This window comes from Hydra vulgaris, chromosome 12, assembly GCF_038396675.1.
Source record: "Hydra vulgaris chromosome 12, alternate assembly HydraT2T_AEP".
NCBI lineage: Eukaryota > Metazoa > Cnidaria > Hydrozoa > Anthoathecata > Hydridae > Hydra > Hydra vulgaris.
This window is the reverse complement of record NC_088931.1, coordinates 37,852,644-37,862,500: the sequence shown is the minus strand read 5'-3', so window position 1 is coordinate 37,862,500 and position 9,857 is coordinate 37,852,644. Positions and strand designations below refer to the sequence as shown.

At 30.0% G+C, this 9,857-nt stretch overlaps 1 protein-coding gene across 4 annotated transcripts in view; it reads right to left on the bottom strand.

Moving 5' to 3' along the window:
- LOC101240776 (uncharacterized) overlaps positions 1 to 9,857 on the bottom strand; it is a 139,064-nt gene that overhangs the window by 104,250 nt on the left and 24,957 nt on the right. For 2 of the 4 annotated variants that reach the window (XM_065813150.1, XM_065813148.1), the window contains exon 2: positions 8,894 to 9,027. In XM_065813150.1, coding sequence (XP_065669222.1) covers positions 8,894 to 9,027 — 134 coding nt within the window. Of the gene's footprint in view, positions 1 to 8,893; positions 9,042 to 9,857 lie in introns of all 4 variants that reach the window. The other 2 variants (XM_065813149.1, XM_065813151.1) reach the window with 1 other exon arrangement.

The window sequence follows — 9,857 nt, the reverse complement described above, 5'->3', positions numbered from 1 at the left end:
CAAGCGAAAAAAAAGTTCAGTTTCGTCCATATTATATACATTTTTGGGTCTGTACATTTTAATAACTGAGTAAAGGTCCTCAAGTTGCTGAAGAAGAACAGAATCATCTTTGTCAACTTCAGCTCCTTCTCCAAAGAGAAGCATCAATTTTAAGCCTTGACAACAAAAGTTTGCAAGGCATAGCCAAGAAGCTTTAAATTCTTCTTCTTTTATATTTAATTTTTGCGTTATTTCTTTTGCTTTCATAATTGCTAACGATGGAGGCACTTCAACCTTTAAACGACGCAATGCATCAATCCAAATATATAGCATTTTCTATTGCTTCAAATTTTCCTGACGATAATTGAAACACTTTTTTTCTAGCTTCTTCTGTCATTAGTAAACTTCTTTTTTCTATTTGATATCGATTATTCCAGAGAGATTGAATTGAATTTTCAGTTACATTAAAAATGAAGTTTTTTTATTAAAGTTTTTTCAATGAGACTTGACTGATAAATCGTTAAAACTTATTATCTGTTTAAAACAAGATTTATCATTTACTTCAATTCAAATTCAAATTCGAATTATTTATCTATTTACATTTTGATAAAATCATTATCTCAAAATATTTATGGTAAAAACTAGTTTTTAACTTAACACAGGAAAATAATAGTTACGTTTTCTGATCTAATTACACTTTTAACAAAAAACTCATTAAAAAATTGAAACACAAATATTTTGGGCCTAAACGCGCAATTAACTGGGATGCACAACTAATTGGGTGCGCAATAAAGCGAGAGACTACTGTATATATATATATACATATATATATATATATATATATATATATATATATATATATATATATATATATATATATATATATATATATATATATATATATATATATATATATATATATATATATTAGGGTGGCCCTAAAAACAATTTTTTTGAAAAAAATCTGCTCCCACCCTTTAAATGTGTTCTATATATTACAAAAACACTAGGTTTAAAATTTTGTTGAATAAAAAATATTTTTAGAGGTCCCCCAAAACCCTTTAATATTTAACGGGTCCCTAATATTTAAAAAAAAAAAGTTTCTCGAAAATAGGTCAACCTGGTACTCAAATGAAGCGAAATTATATAAAAATTTCAAAAATAACATTCATTTTGAAATAATAAAGTTATTTTAGGTTTTACTACGTAAAAATCTTGTTTTTTAGCAAAAAATGAAATAAGTGAATTTTTCATGATAATTGTGATAAATAAGTTTAAACTTCAAATTTATTTTTCAAAATGAATAATATTTTTGAAATTTTTATATAATTGCGCTTCATTTGAGTACCAGGTTGACCTATTTTTGAGAAACTTTTTTTTTGAAAATATTAGGGACCCGTTAAATATTAAAGGGTCTTGGGGGACCTCTATAAATATGTTTTTTTCAAAAAAAATTTAAACCTAGTGTTTTCGTATTATATAGAACACATTTAAGGGGTGGGAGCAGATTTTTTTCAAAAAAGTTGTTTTTAGGGACACCCTAATATATATATATATATATATATATATATATATATATATATATATATATATATATATATATATATATATATATTATATATATATATATATATATATATACATTAAGGGTGTTCACTATGCAAAAAAACTCCAAAACCATCCAAATAGAATTTTTTTCCCATTCTAATGTTTGTATACAATGTAAAAACTTTTATTATCACATTTTAATAACTATTCTAGAGCTCCCTCATAGTCCCTCAATTTCCTGTATATAACAGTAGCAAATTTTTGCATTGATTACAACTTTCATAAACAAGCAAATTAATATTATGATATTGACACAATTTAATATGTAATATTAATATGTATATATTAATAAGTAATATTAATGTATATATATATATATCATTATGTAGTATTAATATGTAATAATGCTTCATTTTGTTTTAGTGAAATAAAAACTGAAATGTTAACAAGAAATGGTAAAGTTGTACAAACTAAACTCGAGTCTTTGCCAATCACTTCCAGTTGTTTGTCAGATAAAACTGACCAGCCTTCACCATCTTCATCATCATTAACAAGACCTGTTACTCGTGCTTCTACTAAGATTTGGTTAATTGGATGCCCATCACCATCAATAACTGGTTCAAAACTATCTAATTGCAGACAGGTTTTGAAATTTTTTCTTTTTCTATGATGCGATGAAGAAAATGTCAAAAATCATGTAACAAATCAAGATATTGGCTATTAGTTATTGATACAGTTGTAACTTCCTGGAACATGGCACACATCAAGACAAGACAAAATTCAGTGTTAGATCTTATGTGTCTTTGGAATGAGTGGAACTGCATTTTGAAGAACAAGAATTGCAAAAGTGATGCTGGTGGAAAACTTGTCAACTTCAAGGACAAGTTGGATAGTCTTTTTGATATTAAATCACCTGATACCATACAGAAAATCATGAAACCCAGGCTTCTGACAGCCCAAAAGAAAAACGATGATATTGCACTCTATTTAGATCAAAATACAGACAGAAAGGCAACCATGGGTGAACATGACAAAATCTTTGAGATTAAAGCAAAATGCAAGAAGTCAAATATAATTGGAAAATCATGCTGAGCTATCAAAAAAAATGAAAGAGAAGAAATAATAGGTAGGCGGTATGATCAAGATGATGAGTACATGGAAGTTAATGACAAAGAACAGAATATTGAGAAAATAATTGATGTTGCTGAAGTAGATGTCGGTTTAGGGTGGGACTGTGACTTGAACTATGAACCTCTTACAGAAAGACAATCATAATTTGTTACTCTTTGAATTTTATATCTCCACATCAATATCTCATCAAAGTAATATGTTAAATTGACAGAGGATTGTTGAGAGTGTTATAGAAAATGTGAGGATCAACCCACCTCAGTTTGGTGCTCTTCACTGGGACGGAAAATTTAAAAAAAGACATGTGCAACATAAACAGTTAGCTGTGCTTCCGTCAGGTGCTCCAGAATACAATGAAGGAAAGTTGCTCAGTATTTCTGCTTTCATTGATTTGAAAGGAAAGACTTGAGCAAATGCAAAATTGGATCTTCTAGAAGCTTGGGATCTAAGCAACAACACTGTGGCATTGTTATTTGATACCACTGCCAGTAACAGTGGCATCCACAATGGTGCTGTTAAATTGATTGAAAAAAACTTAGGTCGAAAACTTCTTTACCTTGCCTGTAAACACTAAGTTTTTGAAATCTTTGTCCGAGCAGTTTGGAATCAAATATTTCAAAACATTTTTGGTCCAGAGAATAAATTCTTTGCTGAATTTAAAACTGTCTAGTCAACATTGAATAAACGTTTGCCAATCAAAGCTTTAGCTGTGAGCTTTAGAAGGCACCTGGTTGCAAAACCTCAAAGAACAAACCATACAGCATTTGACACATTACTGATGATATTTGACAGAAAAGGAAGTTCCATTTGCTTTTTTCAGCAAACATATTAGTTCCAAACTAAAAAAAAGATATGGCAACCAAAGTCTTGGAAACTCCAGTAACTGAAAATTTTTGTCTTAGCCAGTTTTTTGTAAAATTACTTGTCAAACAAGTTTGTTAAATCTTTTGGGACCTAAATCTTACACATTGTTCAGCAATCTCAGCACCAAAACAGATTGGCTTGCTAAACCAATTGAACAGTGAAAAAAGCAACCAGGATACCAAGAAGCTGAAAAATTTGTTCACACAGCAAAAGTTGTAAATGATACTGAGAGAGATACAGAGAGGGAGTGAAACTGATTTCAGAATTTTCCACAATCAAACCGCTGATCTACAACAAAGAGAATGGTTACTATAGGGTGTCAAAAATCACAGGCAGCAATATCCTGATTTTGGCAAAAAAAACTCTTGTACAATGAAATAGCATTATTAATATTCAGATATTTTGACTTTAACTGTTAACAAAAAATCTAGAACTAGCTTGGTTCAACTGAATGATATAGCATATATTATACAAGCTGCTTTTTTTTGGCTTAATTTCTATTATTTAATTTTTAATTACTTGAAAAATGTGATTTGGTGTACTTATTTTTCCGTGTTTCAACTGAAAAAATATCGTTTTATAAAGAAAATTGAAACTTACCATTAGGGGCTTTGAGAGGGTTCAGGAATGGTTATTAAGCTGTAATAATAAAAAATTTTACATTGCATGCATATATATATATACATATATACATATATATATACATATATATATATATATATATATATATATATATATATATATATATATATATATATATATATATATATATATATATATATATAATAAAAATACTAAGAACTAAACATATATCATGTATGGAAAAAAGATTTCTTCATGTAAAATCAAGTCCAAGACATAGTTAGCTAACCAAACATGAATAAACAATAGTTTACAACTAATTTTTTTTAATGAGATTTACCATGTCATTCTTACTAGAATTATTGGACATAAGTTCTCTGCTAGCTATATGACCTTGTAAGTATTTTTTCTGGCCTGACCAAAGACATGACAAACACTTTCAGATGTCATTTTTACATATCTTTCAACATATGGTGTATGAGAGAGCCACTTTGTTTGGAGTGTTAATAAACTCTTTAACTTTAAAGATAGAAGGCCTCCTAGGCAAAGACTTAAAGGGTAAACAGATTCTATCTGTTGACCAGCCTCACACCCCTTCTTTATCTATTAGGTTGGCGCAGATGTATTTTTAATACATTGTTTCCAGTTTAGGATGTTGAATGCTGGATCTTCTTGACTCAATGCATGGGTTTTGCTTGTGTCTCTGTTTTTATGACTAGGCAACTCATTCTACTATCTCCTAATGAGGGTACAGCTCTAAAACTCAGTTTTATGGTTCTGAGGCCGGCTGGTAGAGGCTGATTCCATCAACAGCTGAAAAATATCAAAGTATTAACATGCGCATGGATGGTGACCCTGTTTGTACTTTTGGTGTGCATTGCGGAGGCCACAGTTGGAGCCCTTTGTTACGGCTTAGGGTTTATTAGTAGTAATGAGGCAATTGCTTGGGGTATTAAACGGTGTTTTGAGTGCTATCTATGCTTTGAGTCAAGTTCTTCAATCTAATTTAAAAATGAATAAAGTACCAAAAACTATAAAACACAAAAAACCATCATCATAACCAAGTTCTCTAAACCATCATTTACTAATATTCGTGGTCTTCGAAGTAACTTTTCTTCTGTTGAGTTCTATCTCTTGCAAAGTTCACCAGACCTACTTGCTCTTTGTGAGACTAATTTGATTTTGGCTGTCTCATCTTGTGATCTTAGTGTTGATGGTTATCTTCCTCTAATTCGTAAAGACCAATAGTCACATGCTTGGCCTCGGCATTTACATTCGTAAGAATTCACCCATTTGTCGTGAAACTAGGTTTGAATCCACAGACTATTCTTTCATGTGCTTTCGTTTAGCACCACTTCACTCTATTGCCTTTCTATTTGTTCTACATCGCTCTCCTTCATCTCAAGACTGCACTCTTTTTGACGTTATTTCTGATCATATTGACCAAGCTTTATCCATCAGCTAATATAGTTGTTGTGGGTGACTTTAATGCTCACCACTATGAATGGCTTGGCTCTAGTGTCAGTGACTCTGCAGGCATTAAAGCCCACAACTTTTGCCTTTCTCAATCCCTAACTCAAATAGTCAACTTTCCAACTCGCTTTCCTGGCAACCCGAATCATCAATCTTCTCTACTCGACTTATGTCTTGTTTCTGATCCTAGTCAGTGCTCAGTTTCTCCACATTCACCCTTAGGTTCTTCTGATCACAGTTTGATCTCTCTAAAACTAACATCTCATTCTTCTTCATCAGTAAACTGACTGGGATTCTTTCCGTGATTTTCTTCGTGATGGCCCTTGGGTAAAAATCTTTCATCTTCCCGACGACAAATGTGCTTCTTATGTAACTTCATGGATTCAGGCTGGCATGGACTCTTTTATTTCCTCTGTAAAAAAGTTTTGTCTAACGCCAAAACCCGATATTCTCAGGTCATGAAATCTCGTATCTCATCTCAAAAATTAGGCTCTCGTGACTTCTGGAGAATCTTTAATAATATCAATAATAAGGGCAAATCTATAATTCCACCTCTCTTGCATGGTTCAGACTTTGTCACCTCACCTAAAGACAAAGCCGAACTTTTTGCTAAAAACTTATTTATCAATATTATCTCTTGATTCCGCTAGTTGCGTTGTTAGCAAATCAGCTGTAGAACTTCTCGTTCTACAGCTGATTTGCTAACAGTAATAACTGACAGGTTTTATCATGCATTAGATGAAGGTGGAGAGGTTAAGGCCATCGCTCTTGACATTTCAAAAGCTTTTGATAAAGTTTGGCATGCTGGCCTTCTCCATAAGCTTTGTTCTTATGGTGTATCCAGCAACATCTTTAAGATCATTGAATCCTTCCTTTCCAATGGCAGCATAAAAGTTGTCCTTGATGGACAACACTCTTCTTCTTATTCTGTAAGTTCAGGGGTTCCTCAAGGTTCTATCCTTGGCCCTATACTCTTTTTAATTTACATTAATGATCTTCCAGATATTCTCACATCTAAGGTGGCATTGTTTGCTGATGATACTACCATTTATTCTTGTCGTGATAAGAAACCAACGCCCTCTAATTACTTGGAGGGGGCATTTGAGCTTGAAAAGGATCTCACTTATGCTACAGCATAGGGCTCACAGTGGCTGGTGAACTTTAATTCAGATAAAATTCAATTTTTTCAGCCGATCGTTATCGCAATAATTTAGAGTGGCCCTGTAATATTAATCACTAGATAATATACAAATCTGACCAAAATGTTCAGTCAAATTTCATATCTGAGACATCTCTAAATTATAAAACTTGAGATAAGCAATTATCATAGGTCTTATCACCTGTTATTGCAACTTGCTGTAGTAGCTGGTGCAGTAGCATTCAGTAACAAACTATTAAAACATTGTTTCATGGTGTCTATTCGAAGGAGAAGTTCACAAGCATGTTTTAAATGTAGAAAACCTAAGTTGTTTTAAAATGTGTTTTAAAATAAACTTAGAATATATACTGCTATCAATAATAATAATCAATCACTCATTTGAAACTAGAAAATTGCCACACTATTGGTAAAGTGCAAATGTGATGCAGCTGCTTAAAAAAGAAAAAAAACAATCATAATTTTATAGTGCTCCCAATGGAAATTTATGTGTCAGATTAGAGGCATTTGGAATTAGGCATAAAATACTGAACTGGTGCAAAGCATTTTTAAATAAGCCGTGGCGCAGTGGTAGTGCACTTGCCTCAGAAACAAAGGATCAGTGGTTCAAATCACATCTCTGGGTAAGTTTCACAAAACTCGCTCAAAGGTGGGGTTTGAACCACTAATACTTTGTTTCTGAGTTAAGTTGGTTAGGAAGGAGGCTTAAACTTCCAATTAAATGCTCATCTGCATTGCTCTGTGATAAGACCTTAAGGACTTGTTGGGGCACCTAAATAAAAATAAAAAATTAAAATAATCAAGAGCAAAAAGTGGTAATAGGATATAATATATCGTAATGGAAAAAAGTAATAAAGGTCTGTACTTATTTACTATGTTATATATTGATTTGGGATACTAAATTTCAAATCAGCTATATTTATTTGCAGATGATACACAATTGATTTCTAAAATTATGAGCCAAGTAGGTAATGAAATTTTTCAAAGAGATCTAAACCATCTTATGGAATAAACAAAGAAGTGACACTTAAATTTTAACCTAGGAAAGTGTAAAATTATGCATATTGGAAAAAAAAATTCTCTATACAATCACAAAATGACTGATATAGATACAAACGCTTGCACAATTTTTTCAAAACTGATTGTAGTGTGATTAAATTAGAAGATTTAAAAAAGGAGCAAGGCATTAATATAATAATTGGTAAAACAAAAAAAAAACTTAGTCTAATTAAACACATTTAAAATATGCTGCTTCAATCTGGAATCCATTCAAGGATCTAATCCATGACAAGGATGTAAAACATGAGGGGACTAAAATACTAGGAAAGACTTGATATTTTTAAATTAAAATTATGAGATGAGAGGTGTCACTATAGCAAAATAATTTGGTTTTTTAAATTTTACTCAGTTATAGACAAAACTGATTGGCATCATCCAAATGAAAAAGCGATAATGGAAATTGTGCTTTTTATTTCACTTTTGTATAAAATTATGTCATGAAACTAGCCAAGCAAATGCTGCGAATGGCAGGTATATAGAGTTAAGTTTTAACAAGCTGGTTATTCTTCTTAACTAAACACCTATTAAAATGAAATATAAAAAATACTTACATAATTTTTTTTTCCTATTTAGATAGTAAGTATAGGCAGACAGTAGTTGGCTCACATTCTCATGGTGCCTGCTATTATAGCTGATTTTACAAAGTAACTTTCATAGCTAAAGATATGAAAGCTTAGCTTTTTAGATCATAAACTAAAAGCCAAGTTGAAATAGAAAAACAAACCTAGTATGACACACTTTCCTTGTTTTGATATCTAGTTAATCATAACTTTTAGTACTTTTTTAATTTTGTTTCTGTTCTGGAATTTTTTTTTTTTGCTGGTATCTGGAACTAACTGTAAAATTATTTACTAAACAACTAATAAAAACTTTGTTTTTCATGTAGAGTTGAAGTTTTTTTTTAAAAATGAACCTGGAAAATCTAAAATCTAAAAGCAAAAAATATCAAAATATTTTTCAATAAATCTTTTACTCAAAGAATTTTTAAACTATTTTTAAATTTTACAAATAATACATAAAAAATTTTTTGAAATAAAATTATTTTACTTTTAAAATAATTATTGCAGCTGAGATTTTTTTAAAAATATAACACTAAACACTTACTTGATTTATATTAAGGTAAATTTTTTTACATTCACCATCATTACCATTTGCAACTCCTTGATACTCCCCAGAGGATCCTGACTCAGAGTCATCAAAGCTTTCAGATTCTCCTGAGTATGCTGATACATGAAACACTACAAAAAAAAATCTAAAATAGAATAAAGCTTTGAAAATACACATTTTCAATAACAAATTTTGTAAATATACATTTAAATTTTATATATATATATATCTAAATTTATATATATATATATATATATATATGTAGATATATATATATATATGTAGATATATATATATATATATATATATATATATATATATATAGATATATATATATATATATATATATATACATATATATATATATATATATATATATACACTCAGTTGAAATCTTATACTGAATTGTAAGAGTTCAACTATATCTTAATATAGTAGTCGGAAGAAACTTTAATGGTAAAAAAAAAAGTCATTTTCAACGCTTTCTTTTAACATTGAAGCGACATCAACAACTAAGCAATATTTAAATGTCATTTAAAAGTTAAAATAATTACAATAATGCAGAAGTACAAAAAAATTTATCATTTTCTAAAAAACTGCAAAAATAATAACTGGAAAGTTTTTTAATTAATTGTGTTTTTGTTTTTGGTTTTTTTTCTTGTTTTATAATATTTTAAAAACATGCAAGGAGTGTTGCTACATTGACTGACAAATAGGTAAAATATACAAGGAGTTGCTTTTTTACTGTAAAATATGGGTGTATTTACTGTAAAACAAGGAAGTGCTGCTCTATTGACTATCTTATAGCCTATATATGGTTTGGTTATAAAAAGAAATAATAATCAAAAAAAAAAAAAAAAAACTTCATTCAAGCTTTTATACTTTTTCTGATCTGGTTAATTAATGTTTGATTCAAAACTACAGTTTAAGAAAAAACTTTTTGACTACTTTATATATACAT